This window comes from Thalassophryne amazonica, chromosome 11 (assembly GCF_902500255.1).
Source record: "Thalassophryne amazonica chromosome 11, fThaAma1.1, whole genome shotgun sequence".
Classification (NCBI taxonomy): Eukaryota; Metazoa; Chordata; class Actinopteri; order Batrachoidiformes; family Batrachoididae; genus Thalassophryne; species Thalassophryne amazonica.
The window spans coordinates 46931377-46945818 of NC_047113.1; the positions used below are offsets into that span (position 1 = coordinate 46931377).

General features: G+C 43.7%; 1 protein-coding gene and 1 long non-coding RNA gene across 3 annotated transcripts in view; both read left to right on the forward strand.

The window, feature by feature from the left end:
• The first annotated feature begins 360 nt into the window (after positions 1–360).
• Positions 361–12729, forward strand: LOC117520184. The gene is made up of 2 exons (XR_004563561.1): positions 361–399; positions 12505–12729. It is a non-coding gene; the product is annotated as an uncharacterized LOC117520184 (long non-coding RNA).
• Positions 12730–12812: 83 nt separating this feature from the next.
• The window catches only part of LOC117520183 (synaptopodin), a 34625-nt gene continuing 32995 nt past the window's right edge, over positions 12813–14442 (forward strand). For both annotated transcript variants that reach the window (XM_034181501.1, XM_034181502.1), the window contains exon 1: positions 12813–13766. In XM_034181501.1, coding sequence (XP_034037392.1) covers positions 13595–13766 — 172 coding nt within the window. In that variant the 5' untranslated portion in view covers positions 12813–13594. The remainder of the gene's footprint in view (positions 13767–14442) is intronic.

Here is a 14442-nt window from a genome sequence, read left to right on the forward strand (position 1 = left end):
ATTGATTGATTGATTGATTTTTTTTCACTCTTTGTTTGGATTTGTCTACTCCATGTGCTTGGCGGGAAAATGGGTCAAAAAAGGAGTAAAAAAAAGGGGTGGTGGGGGGGTGGTGCAGACTGAGGCCCCTCAATATCCAGTGTTGAATATGAAAATATATTATGGCATAATGTGTTCAGTATGCAAGCCTGAAGGAAACCATATGAAAAGATTCCAGACAAAGAACCTTCTGTGTTCCAACTGACATCCCCCCTACTACCGCCACAGAGAGAGGGAGAGGAAGAGAGAGAGAGAGAGGGAGGTAAAAAGGGGGGTGGGGGGGTAGTGCAGAATCTTAGAACTGAAAAGGAGCAGTACGCAGTCCCACCACCTCACACAGCCAGACCCACCGGAGTCCAGGTGAGCAGCACGACTACACCAACACACAGCACATAGTTAGGCAGGGTGCAGCCGGAAGCCTGCTGCAGACGGGCCACCTGCAGCCCGTTACAGATATGATCTGTACAGACTTTATTTGGAGAAAGAGCGGACATTGCGGTGAAGTGAAGCAGCAGACAGGGAACTTTGAAAGAGAAACTCTTGGAGTAGATGACAAACATCTGCTTTTTGCCTTCAGTGGAAGCTGCAGAGCTGCAGAGGAGGGTGCAACTATATTATGGTCCCTGACACCCAGGCCCTGAGTGCACGGAGACTGGTTATAAACTTAAACTGCACACTGTAACATTAGACAGTGTGTCCATTTAAAAAAAAAAAAAAAAACCTCTCCTGGAGATCATATTGATTTATTGATAGAAATAATTGCTTCCTGTTAACACAACAGGTGAGGCCCATGAAGTGCTTTACGGGGGATCAACTGAAGCCACATGTTGCCATGCCTGTTAGTTTTTGTGTAAATGCTTAGAAATACTGTGTCTGCGCTGTTGCGAAGGCGTAGGGGCTGGGACAGCAAAAAATGTAGATGAGTGGGTGAGTGATCAAGAGAGTGAGTTAGTTCATCCCATAAAGTTTGTGTAGACAATATGACAAAAACAGCAACTTCTGCCATCTTGTAACTCACCAGATTCAAAGGACATGGAATGAAAATAAACTCAATTGCACCTGGTGAACTTTAATGCTTCATAACAATTGAAAAAGCAACTTATATTACGTTATATCATTATTCATGAAGAGCTGGGCCCGGTTTCATAAAGCAATCTAATCTTTCAATCACCTTAACTTAGTTGACTACAGTTAGTCGTCCAACATTACCCGTCTAATTACCGTTTCACATCAATGGCTAAACTTGTAGACTGGCCATCTTACATTAGTCAACCGCTTTCACGGGCATAATGGTCTCGAGATGGCGTGACAGTTTTGTTTACTTCTGGGTTGGTCATTGTCATGAACTATTCAGCCTTTGTTTTGTTAACTGGCTTTATTAACATTTACGGACCCATACAAACTGCAGAATGACGTGCTTAGCACTTAGCCTAGCATTTTCACTCTTCAGTTTCTTCTTCTACACTTTCGTCAAGCCTTCTTGTGCACACAACGTTGCTCAGCATAACAGCGACACCCGGTGGCTAATGTGAGAACTGTCACAAACACATGACCGTCATCGTCTGCTGCAACCATGGGCAAATGTGGTGGAAACTCTCCTTTTGAAGGAATGCCAGCGACGTAAAGGTGCTCTTGAGTGTTCCATCAAGTGGTAACACATGATAGCCACCATTTTTTTGAGGTAAGACACTGACGTTTTGTCTACTAAAATAAAATTAGCCTCCTCTGTACCAGGCTAAAAACTTTAGTCGAGTAATGTAAAACTTTAGCTGACTAAGCGCTTTGTGCAACGACTAATGTAAAAAAAAAAAAAAAAATTAGTCAACTAAGTGAGTTTATTCAACTAAACAAGATTAGACTGCTTTATGAAACCAGGCTTTGGTCTCAAGCTCAAATCAGGAAGTTCCAAATCTTGCCACCTTGACAGTGCCTGAGCCTTCTGCCAAACCTATTAATAAAGCTGTGGCTGTGGAATGCATGAGCAAAATGGGTTGTATGAAGGCTGAATACTCCCCCATCTCAAAAAAGCTAAAGCTAACAGGTTAACCTTGTTTCAGGTGTTTTGTGAACACAAATTGTTTTAGAGACTGGGCAATGGTTTTCATAATGAGTGGCTTGGAATAACAGTAGAGCTGAGGTTGCTCATGGTGCTAATGGTGCTAACATACAAGTTAAATAAAATTGAAAATTTACAGCGGAAAGACTGAACACAGGTGGTTGATTGGTACAATTAACTACACGGAAAACTATATTATCTCATATTTTTGACATACAATGCACAGAAAGGACAGACGATTGGTTAACAACAGGTAGCAGCTACTGCTAATCTAAATTGGTGGATTATGTAATGACACAGTAACATGGAGTTTGGTCGCCGCAATGTGTCCAGCTAATAATTTAAGATGGCAAACACTGGGGAAAACATGATGCCCACTAAGTGTGTAAATATAGAACAAATATATAACAGAACGGGAAAGTAAAACTGAAATTAAAGAATGGCTAGTACTGTGGCTGGGAATGACACCAAAACTTTTCATCTTTGCTGCAAATTGGTGACATTAGACTTGAAACACTGTTCCTAAATGTTTTGAAACTTTTATTCAGCAGTCTGTATGAAAAGAAAGCCATCACATGCTGCCAAATGAGACCCCAATATCACACCAACTGATTTAAAAAAAGGCGTTTCATTTGATTTGCACCCCCTGGTGTTGAAACATAATAAAATACAAGTGAGTGAACTAGGATCACGCCGGTTTTGAATTTCATGATTAAAGACTACAGTCAGTGCACGGTGTGTACGTGCACGAGCATGTGCGTTGCTGATTTGATTATTTTTTTTGAGTGCTATTAGTTGCAGAGATTTTCAACCGAACATTTTCCCTTTGATGTCTAGCAGTTTTCATGTTGTAACGCTGATTGTTTTAGACGCTTGGCACCGGATCATCCACAGCTACTTCCAGTATTTCTCATTTCCTCTTGATGTTTGCCACCTGTAATTATGTGAAGAGGATGAGCGGAACATAAATACTTCATTGCAGTGTGGTTCCTTCCCTTCATATTAATTGCGTGCACAAGATTTGATTTATTTTTAGAAGGATAAATAGATAAAGGTGTTCTTGAGGGTCATTCATGTTGGATAGTTGTCACCCAGCACAAGCTGAGGCATGTTGACTATTGCAGCTTCCTGACGAGTTATGAACCAGGAATGCCAATTTTGGAGCACTACTGTAATTTTATTTGTAGTGCCGCCAAGGCTCTTGAATAGTTCTTTGTCTGAGTAATAGAGAGATGGAGAGAGAAAAAAAAAACAGCAAAGGGTCTTGCTAAAGACTTTAGCATTTATAATTAAATGATTTTTGCATGCCAGACTATAATGGATTTAAATAAAGAAGAGGGATTTGCACACACACATCAGCCCTACCCCAATGGACTCAAACCATAAAGATTTAGAATTCAATGTTGAGACCAGATGCCTCATTATATGATGGGTAACTGATATTCTTCAAGTCCTGCAATAAGAGAATGCATACTCACCTGACATCTCCGTCTATTGTTCACCGCAAACCGCCTGATGATCAACTGCACGTACTACCTGAGGGGAATATGCATGAGTTATTAGCCTGCTGAATGGTTTTTTACAAGATATCTGCAGATGCCTAGTAAATACACAGGAAAACAGCCATCTGGGAGAAATGAATGATTACAGTGTATACAGCTGCCAAAGCTGCGAACATCGCCATGTTCACCATGTGGTAGAGAGCTGAGGTCTGTCTGTGAAGCCATCATATGTCGATGATGTACAGGAACTCTCTGATTACATGCCGTAGTGGCCTACGGGCCAGACTGTAAATGATATCCTTGGCTCTAATCATGGAGGTCAGTGGGCGGTTCAGGAAAACTGCAAGGGTGGATGGGTGTGGGACAGGGGGGCACCATAAAAATACCTTTTGAACTTAATGATAATTGGAGGGTAGAAAGGTGGATGACTAACTTTGGATGTCAGGTAAAGGAAGACTTGGTGCAGATGTCAATAGCACATTTTAAAGAAATACTTAATCCAAGATGGATGTTAATAAATTGGAACAAATTAAAATAAAAAGTTAGCAGATGAACATTTGAAACTTCCATAGTATGTTGCTATTTTGTTCAAATTCAAGCCTGTATCCCAGCTGAGGTCTATTTTGGGGGGTCCTACATCTGTTCTTTTTCTTGCATATGGTAAATATTTGCAAACAAGATCAAAGACAGCAAGATTTTAATTATTCTGGTACAGTGGTTTTTGTACATGCCCTCAACATGTGTTTATGCTGCAATACAATAATTTCTGCTGCACTGCTTCGTTTTCTTAGTGTTTGCTTTTTCAGTTTGATGCTATGATGCTCGTGTCGAGCATTATTTTAGTGTCCACAATAGTTTGAAAACTCAGCTCCAATGGAAACATGTACTGTGCCTTCTGGATCAAGATGAATCTGTTGGGAAGGTGTCGTAGCACGGACCCACAACAGGGGGCGCTAAAGAACGGACAATGAATAAGCCAAAAAGTAACAATTTAATGTTGTGACAACACACAACTAAACACACAATTTGTAAAGTCAATTAACACCAGGTAACGTGTGGGCAGGCTCGAAGATAGAAGACCCCTGACGAGAGAGAAGCCGCGTCCCACACGGCTTCCACCACCAACGGTCTGAAGAACACCGGAGCCGCCAAGTCCCGCGTCCCCAGGTGGCCTCTGTCTTCGGCTGTCGACCCTGGTACTGCTGGCAGAAAGCAGAGACAAGATGAATGAGTGTGAGTCTGCGCACTCAGTAGTCCACAGTCTGTACACAGTTAGGAGGGAGCACCTCCACCTCCAATCACACACTCGTGCAGCTCCTGATTAAGCACTTATCTGGTTTGGGGTGTGAGGCGAAGCCGTCGCTGTCACACCAAACGCCAATTCCGCAGATAAGAAAACCACCAGGAAAACGGCTGCAACAGAAGTTCAGATTATTACACAACGTATGTGTCAGCAGAGAAATTACCTCTTGGTAGTCGAGTTCTCGGCGGGGAGGTGGAGTTGCAGTCCGGCTTATGTATTGGTGTAGATGAGTGACAGCTGGTGCGATGAGTGACAGCTGTCACTTCCTCTGGGTCTGGCGCCCTCTCGTGCTTGGAGCCCGCACTCCAAGCAGGGCGCCATCTGGTGGTGGTGGGCCAGCAGTACCTCCTCTTCAGCGGCCCACATAACAGAATCCTTCAAACATTTCATATAGTTTTCACTATATACTCTTTTTAAAATTTCAATATTAGAGGGTAGACACTGAAGCCAAATGTCAAAAATAACCCTAAATTGTCATATATAGCCAACAATGTTTTAATCTAAAGAAGGTAGTAATCAATCAATCAATCAATCAATTTTATTTATATAGCACCAAATCACAACAAACAGTTGCCCCAAGGCGCTTTATATTGTAAGGCAAGGCCATACAATAATTACGTAAAAACCCCAATGGTCAAAACGACCCCCTGTGAGCAAGCACTTGGCGACAGTGGGAAGGAAAAACTCCCTTTTAACAGGAAGAAACCTCCAGCAGAACCAGGCTCAGGGAGGGGCAGTCTTCTGCTGGGACTGGTTGCGGCTGAGGGAGAGAACCAGGAAAAAGACATGCTGTGGAGGGGAGCAGAGATCAGTCACTAATGATTAAATGCAGAGTGGTGCATACAGAGCAAAAAGAGAAAGAAACACTCAGTGCATCATGGGAACCCCCCAGCAGTCTACGTCTATAGCAGCATAACTAAGGGATGGTTCAGGGTCACCTGATCCAGCCCTAACTATAAGCTTTAGCAAAAAGGAAAGCTTTAAGCCTAATCTTAAAAGTAGAGAGGGTGTCTGTCTCCCTGATCTGAATTGGGAGCTGGTTCCACAGGAGAGGAGCCTGAAAGCTGAAGGCTCTGCCTCCCATTCTACTCTTACAAACCCTAGGAACTACAAGTAAGCCTGCAGTCTGAGAGCGAAGTGCTCTATTGGGGTGATATGGTACTAAGAGGTCCCTAAGATAAGATGGGACCTGATTATTCAAAACCTTATAAGTAAGAAGAAGAATTTTAAATTCTATTCTAGAATTAACAGGAAGCCAATGAAGAGAGGCCAATATGGGTGAGATATGCTCTCTCCTTCTAGTCCCCGTCAGTACTCTAGCTGCAGCATTTTGAATTAACTGAAGGCTTTTCAGGGAACTTTTAGGACAACCTGATAATAATGAATTACAATAGTCCAGCCTAGAGGAAATAAATGCATTTTTTCAGCATCACTCTGAGACAAGACCTTTCTAATTTTAGAGATATTGCGTAAATGCAAAAAAGCAGTCCTACATATTTGTTTAATATGCGCTTTGAATGACATATCCTGATCAAATGACTCCAAGATTTCTCACAGTATTACTAGAGGTCAGGGTAATGCCATCCAGAGTAAGGATCTGGTTAGACAGCATGTTTCTAAGATTTGTGGGGCCAAGTACAATAACTTCAGTTTTATCTGAGTTTAAAAGCAGGAAATTAGAGGTCATCCATGTCTTTATGTCTGTAAGACAATCCTGCAGTTTAGCTAATTGGTGTGTGTCCTCTGGCTTCATGGATAGATAAAGCTGGGTATCATCTGCGTAACAATGAAAATTTAAGCAATGCCGTCTAATAATACTGCCTAAGGGAAGCATGTATAAAGTGAATAAAATTGGTCCTAGCATAGAACCTTGTGGAACTCCATAATTAACCTTAGTCTGTGAAGAAGATTCCCCATTTACATAAACAAATTGTAATCTATTAGATAAATATGATTCAAACCACTGCAGCGCAGTGCCTTTAATACCTATGGCATGCTCTAATCTCTGTAATAAAATTTTATGGTCAACAGTATCAAAAGCAGCACTGAGTTCTAACAGAACAAGCACAGAGATGAGTCCACTGTCTGAGGCCATAAGAAGATCATTTGTAACCTTCACTAATGCTGTTTCTGTACTATGATGAATTCTAAAACCTGACTGAAACTCTTCAAATAGACCATTCCTCTGCAGATGATCAGTTAGCTGTTTTACAACTACCCTTTCAAGAATTTTTGAGAGAAAAGGAAGGTTGGAGATTGGCCTATAATTAGCTAAGATAGCTGGGTCAAGTGATGGCTTTTTAAGTAATGTAATGTTATAAAACACTGAACCTATCCTTTATAATGTAAATACCATTTTGCTGCTCCATGGCATTGTTACACCTGCACACAGCAAACACTTTTTTGGTCTTGTGTGTCGTGTTTTGAATGACCACATTCTGTTTCACAGAACACACACACACACACACACACACACACACACACACACACACACACACACACACACACACACACACACACACACACACACACACACACAAATTCCTGTTTTTCATCAAAGTTCAACTCACAACACCCCATAATAACAACATGAAAAAAAGTTATTTTGAAATTTTTGCAAATTTATTAAAAATAAAAAATCAAACAAGCTAAGAAATCACATGTACACAAGTATTCACATCCTTTGCTTAATACTTTGTTGATGCACCGCTGGCAGCAATTATAGCCTCAAGTCTTCTTGAATATGATGCCACAAGCTTGGTGCATCTATCTTGGCGCAGTTTTGCCCATTCCTCTTTGCAGCACCTCTCAAGCTCCATCAGGTTGGATGGGGAGAGTTGGTGCACAGCCATGTTCAGATCACTCCAGCGATCTTCAATAGGATTCAGGTCTGAGCTCTGGCTGGGCCCCTCAAGGATATTCACAGAGTTGTCCTGAAGCCACTCATTTGATATCTTGGATGTGTGCTTAGGGTCATTGTTCTGCTGAAAGATGAACCGTCGCCTGAGTCTGAGGTCAAGAGCGCTCTGCAGCAGGTTTTCATCCAGGATGTCTCCATACATTGCTGCATTCATCTTTCCCTGGCAAACTCCAGACGTGCTGCCATGTGCCTTTTACTAAGAAGTGGATTCCATCTGGCCAGTGTATCATACAGGCCTGATTGGTGGATTGCTGCAGAGATGGTAGTCCTTCTGGAAGGTTCTCCCCTCTCCACAGAGGAATGGTGGGGCTCTGACAGAGTGACCATCAGGTTCTTGGTCACCTCCCTGTCTAAGGCCCTTCTCCCCCAATCTTTTAGCTAAGACGGGCGACCAGTTCTGTGGATAATGGAGGTCACTGTGATCAGAAATGTTTCTGTACTCTTCCCTTGATTTGTACCTCAAAACAGTCCTGTCTCAGAGGTCTACAGACAATTCCTTCATACTTGGTTTGTGCTCTGACATGCACTGTCAACTGTGGGACCTTATATGCAGCACAGCATATAAGGTCCCAGCACACAGCACAAGGTATACAGCACACACACCTGGGACAGGTGTGTGCTTTTCTAAATCATGTCAAATCAACTCAATTTACCAAAGGTGAAGTCCAATTAAGTTGTAGCAGCATCTCAAGAATGATCAATGGAAACAGCATGCACCTGAGCTCAATTTTGAGCTTCATGGTAACGGCTGTGATCAATCCCATCGTCACGTCTTCCGAAGAGGAAGCAGAGACTGTGGACCCAGAAGTGGACTCATCCATTGCCCAGGCAGAAGTCACAGAGGTTGTTAGAAAGCCCCTCGGTGGCAAGGCTCCTGGGGTGGCTGAAATCCGCCCTGAGTACCTTAAGTCTCTGGATGTTGTGGGACTGTCTTGGCTGACATGCCTCTGCAACATCGCATGGCGATCGGGGACAGTGTCTCTGGATTGGCAGACCGGGGTGGTGGTCCCTCTGTTTAAGAAGGGGGACCGGAGGGTGTGTTCCAACTATAGGGGGATCACACTCCTCAGCCTCCCCGGTAAGGTCTATTCCAGAGTACTGGAGAAGAGAATTCGACCGATGGTCGAACCTTGGATTCAGGAGGAGCAGTGTGGTTTTCGTCCTGGTCGCAGCACACTGGGCCAGCTCTACACGCTCCATCGGGTGCTCGAGGGTTCATGGGAGTTCGCCCAACCAGTCCACATGTGTTTTGTGGATCTGGAGAAGGCGTTCGACCGTGTCCCTCGGGGCACCCTGTGGGGAGTGCTCCGGGAGTACGGGGTCCGGGGTCCTTTGCTAAGGGCTATCCGGTCCCTGTACGACCACAGCAGGAGCTTGGTTTGCATTGCCGGTAGTAAGTCAAACCTGTTTCCAGTGCACGTTGGCCTCCGCCAGGGCTGCCCTTTGTCACCAGTTCTGTTCATTATTTTTATGGACAGAATTTCTAGGCGCAGCCAGGGTGTAGAGGGGGTCTGGTTTGGGAACCACAGAATCTCGTCTCTGCTGTTTGCAGACGATGTGGTTCTGTTGGCTTCGTCAAATCAGGACCTTCAGCGTGCACTGGGGTGGTTTGCAGCCGAGTGTGAGGCGTCCGGGATGAAAATCAGCACCTCCAAATCCGAGGCCATGGTTCTCGACCGGAAAAAGGTGCTTTGCCCTCTTCAGGTCGGTGGAGTGTCCTTGCCTCAAGTGGAGGAGTTTAAGTATCTCGGGGTCTTGTTCACGAGTGAGGGACAGATGGAGCGTGAGATCGAGAGATGGATCGGTGCAGCGTTTGCAGTGATGCGGTCGCTGTATCGGACCGTCGTGGTGAAGAGAGAGCTGAGTAGGGGGGCAAAGCTCTCGATTTACTGATCGATCTACGTTCCGATCCTCACCTATGGTCATGAGATTTGGCTCATGACCGAAAGAATGAGATCACGAGTACAAGCAGCTGAGATGAGTTTCCTCCGCAGGGTGGCTGGGCGCTCCCTTAGAGATAGGGTGAGGAGCTCTGTCACTCGGGAGGAGCTCGAAGTCGAGCCGCTGCTCCTCCACATCGAAAGGAGTCAGTTGAGGTGGCTCGGGCATCTTTTCCGGATGCCCCCTGGACACCTCGCTGGAGAGGTGTTCCGGGCACGTCCCATTGGGAGGAGGCCCTGGGGAAGACCCAGGACACGCTGGAAGGATTACATCTCTCGGCTGGCTTGGGAATGCCTTGGGGTTCCCCCGGAGGAGCTGGGGGAGGTGTGTGTGGATCGGGAGGTCTGGGCGGCTTTGCTTGAGCTGCTGCCCCCGCGACCTGACTCCGGATAAAGCGGAAGAAAATGGATGGATGGATGGATGGTAACGGCTGTGAATACTTATGTACATGTGATTTCTTAGTTTTTTATTTTTTCTAAATTTGCAAAAAAGAAAAAAACTTTTTTCACATTGTCATTATGGGTATTGTGTGTAGATCTTTGAGGCTTTGAGGAAAAAAAATTAATTTCATCCATTTTGGAATAAAGTTGTAACATAATAAAATGTGGAAAAAGTGAAGCGCTGTGCATACTTTCTGGATACACTGTGTCAATACTCTAAGGTGTCACACTGTGACAGATAGCGCAAACAGATTAGTTACGCATTTAAATATTTTGTCTGGTGGAAAAATCATGTAATCTGTCAGCCTCCCGTGGATTTGGGGCTCTTTTTGGGCCGAGGTCTGAATGCAAATACGAATAGAATCCGACTCGCTCGGAAATCATGATGTCATACATCCTCACTACATCAGGAGAACTATCCTCTCTCCGCTTGTGCAGAAAGCACACCCTGTGCCGGAGCTTTGGACAATCACAAGCCCAGTCTGAAGCACTGGACAGCCACAGGATATAAATGCATGAGTAAAGGTAAATAACAAGTAGAGGACAAAATGGTAAACAAACATGGAACCACCGGGAAAGATCACCGCCTGATGTCCCCTCAAAGTTTTGAGTATGACAGATTCCATGGATATCAGCTGACAAGGAACACAATTAGTGAACAGGAAAAGGACTTTTGCAGAGCAAAAAAGAACATCCAAAATTCATATCGGTTCCTCTTACATTTCCTTGATCTTTCATGGTGTGACAAGTGCTTAACTGAGATAAAGTGTTTCCTACAGTTCAAACGCTGCTGAAATCAATTAGACTCCTTATAAAATATATTAACTGAAAATGATCATGGACCCCATGGACCCCATCTGCTGTAAAACTTAAGTCTTCCTTGACCCAAAGCCTACCTTGCCAGCAAATATTATTGAAACCTGTTCTTTTGTTTTTGAGATATCCCACTGAGAAATATCACCAAAAACATTATCTCCTCTGTGGAGGTAAAATCACTGAGGACCTGTTAGGCTTGAGAGGTGTTCTTTTGCTTTAATGATGTCGAGCGAGCATCGTTTTAATGAGTTCACAGGCGAACAAGTTTGTAAAACACTAGATTACAGTGATCGTAAAGTCGTGGAACATGAAAAGTGCATCCATAAAATATTACAGAACCGCCGTGCTGCAGTGAGATGGGGTCTGCGGTGAAGGCTAATCTGAAGATGGCCATTGATCTCAGCGTGGGGCGCACATGTGGCAGAATCAAAGAGCTGTTGTCAGTGTCTAAACAATGCTGTCCTTCATCTCTTCTCACTTGACACGATCACACCAGTAGGCTAAACTGTGGAGGATTTTTGTTTTGTTTCTCCAAGCAGGCGGGCGGAGGGGAGGGATACTGTTTTGTTTGAAATGTTTCAAATGTTCAAGGGTGCAAAGAACAGTACTCCTACAGATTATTGTGACTCAGCTGTCATGTCTTCAGTCTTGCGCTTCAATGTGTTACGAGAAGATGAATGCAATCACGGTTGCTGTGTTTGAGAGAAATAACAGTTCTGAGAGGTCTACTTTGCTTCTCTGCACAGCCCGCCTACTCTTGGGTGTTATGTTGAATAATCACAAACCCAACAAACACATCGCTGATCACCTTCAAGGACAGGGCATGTCTGATCAAGGATGAGGAGGTGCAAACACTGGTTTGTCCTTACAAGCTGTGCCAGTGGCTATCAACAGGAACATGACACTGCTGAGCTAACGAAATACATCGCTGGGTAAGAGTGAGGGATGTGAGAGATACAGTTCATATCACAGTAGGGCTTTCAAATCGCTTTCTCTTCTTACTTTATGAGTATCACGTCACAAACCCAAAACTAGACATCATTTTGGCTGCTTTAACTGACATTTCTGAGAGCTAATCGTGACCTTCCTTTAGACTTTGGAGACAATACTTGCTTATCGCAGTCAGATTTTTATAAAGGCAGCCTCCTCATTTCCTTTTCCTCCCTTTTGGCGGCGTACCGTTCAGGGTGTGGAGTCAGATTTTCACACAGTAGAAATCATAATATACACTACTAGTCAAACTTTTGGACACACTTTCTCACATATATAGACCTGAGGTGTAGGGATGTGGCGATGCACATCACTGGGGCAGACCTCATTAAAAAATCATGATGTGTTAATGCCATTACAAAAACAATGATGGAGGACTGAGTTGGATTCTTAGACGTCTGCCAGACTTTTTTTTGCCAAATGATGTATTTGCACAAATGTTTGAAATAATTTGCACTTTTGCATGACTGAATTTAAACCTGTCTCTTTTCTTGCAGGTGGCTGTGGACGCATCTTTGACGCGGTGGAACTGTCATTGGCTCCATCCATCTGTGGCACCAGAATCTCCCTTCATCACTCTTCTGAAATGTGATTTAGGCTTGTTTCATGAAGCTAGAACAGGTCTCTTACTGACAGATGAGGATCAATAATTAATTCTATTATGGTGATACTTTGGGACATTAATGAAAAAAAACTACAGCAAAAAGTCTCAACAGAAGGAAAAGAAAAACTTTAAAGGTTATTCTGCCCTTAGATGTTTCATCTGGCTTTAATGTTAATGGAAACACACATGCACACACACACACACACACACACACAGGATGCCACAATAAGGCAAATCTAATTGAAATCTTTGGAGCTCCAGTCTTTGGAACGACCTTTTCAGACTGAACTGTTATTCCTCTCATGCACCTAACAGCAGGAAGCGGCCGCATGCACAGTTCTACACGTCATCGTGGAGTTATGATCTCCAAGATAAAGGCCAGAACCTTTTCTCTGGAAGAAAAATAAGCTGTGGGCAGGAGAATGTGACGCACACAGAAAAGCATGTTTTTGGTGCCTGAAATAGAAGAGAAGATAGAGCCAAGGACTGGAAAGAGAAAAAGGGTCTCAGACAGATGCAAATAGGAAACAGTGGACTATTTCTCAGCCTCCTGCTGCCAGATTTGGAAAGGAACACAACAAAATTGTGTAATTTGTGTGGCAGTTGTCCGTGGGAACTCTTCCACAGTGCTTCAGAATAACAGTCCATGAAGACAAGAAGAAGGAGCGCACTCCTTAAGTCAAATTTCTGTGGACTACAGCACAAGATTTGGAAGGATCACAGCTCCAACCGTAGCCCAGACGGGAAGGAGTATCCTGGAAAACTGAGCTGTTCCTTTCCTGCTTGTTTTTGAACTTATTCATTGTTTTCCAGTTAGGACTAAAACGTGCGTCTTCCATCTGGACCAGCAGAATAAGAGACGGCTTCATCTTATGAGAGAGAAAAAAAAAGGTTTGATCCACCTGGAATGAAACGTTCTCTCCTCTCCCGCTGAAGACTTCTGCTTCACCTGCATCAACAAAAAAAAAAAAACATTTTGGGAGATGGAGATGGAGAAGAAACATTTATCTATCAGGAGAGGCACGAGCTGGAACCCTGGAGAGTTGAGGAAACCTCTCCAGGCAGCAACACAGGACATGCATACCCCTGAGACAGACTGCAATGCATCATGGGAGAAGAGGGGTTTCAACAAAGATGAGGTCATCAGTAAAACAAGTAAGTATTTGTTTGTTTCTTTACTTGACATTCATATCCCTTAATCCATGGACCAGGGGACTAAACAACACTTACAAACCAGCCTCAGATCATTGTGGCAGACACACAATGTATGGTGGCCATCCAAGTGTGGCAGCTAGAGCCAGGCGGGAGGCAGTAAAGGATTCTACACGAGTCAACATTTAAAAATGCTCCAGTCATATTGAAAAGTTGAGCTAATAGGATTAATAAATGGAATAGTTTGACTGTGCTGAAAGCTTGACCGCCGAAGTAACAGTCAAACAACGTCATCATCCATTGAATTCTATGACATGGCACATGGCGATGACATGGTGATTCTATGACATGGCAACTGAATAGCTACACCTGTTCAACTGCTTGTTCACACAAATGGCTAATCAGCCAATCACATGGCAGCAACTCAATGCATTTAGGTATCTAGACGTGGTGAAGACGACTTGCTGAAGTTCAAACTGAGCATCAGAATGAGGAAGAAAGGAGATTTAAGTGACTTTGAATGCGGCATGGTTGTTGGTGCCAGAGGGGCTGGTCTGTGTATTTCAGAAACTGTTGATCTACATGCACAATCATCTCTAGGTTTTACAGAGAATGGTCCAAAAAAGAGAAGCTATCCAGTGAGTTGTGTGGACAAAAATGCCTTGTAGATGTCAGTGGT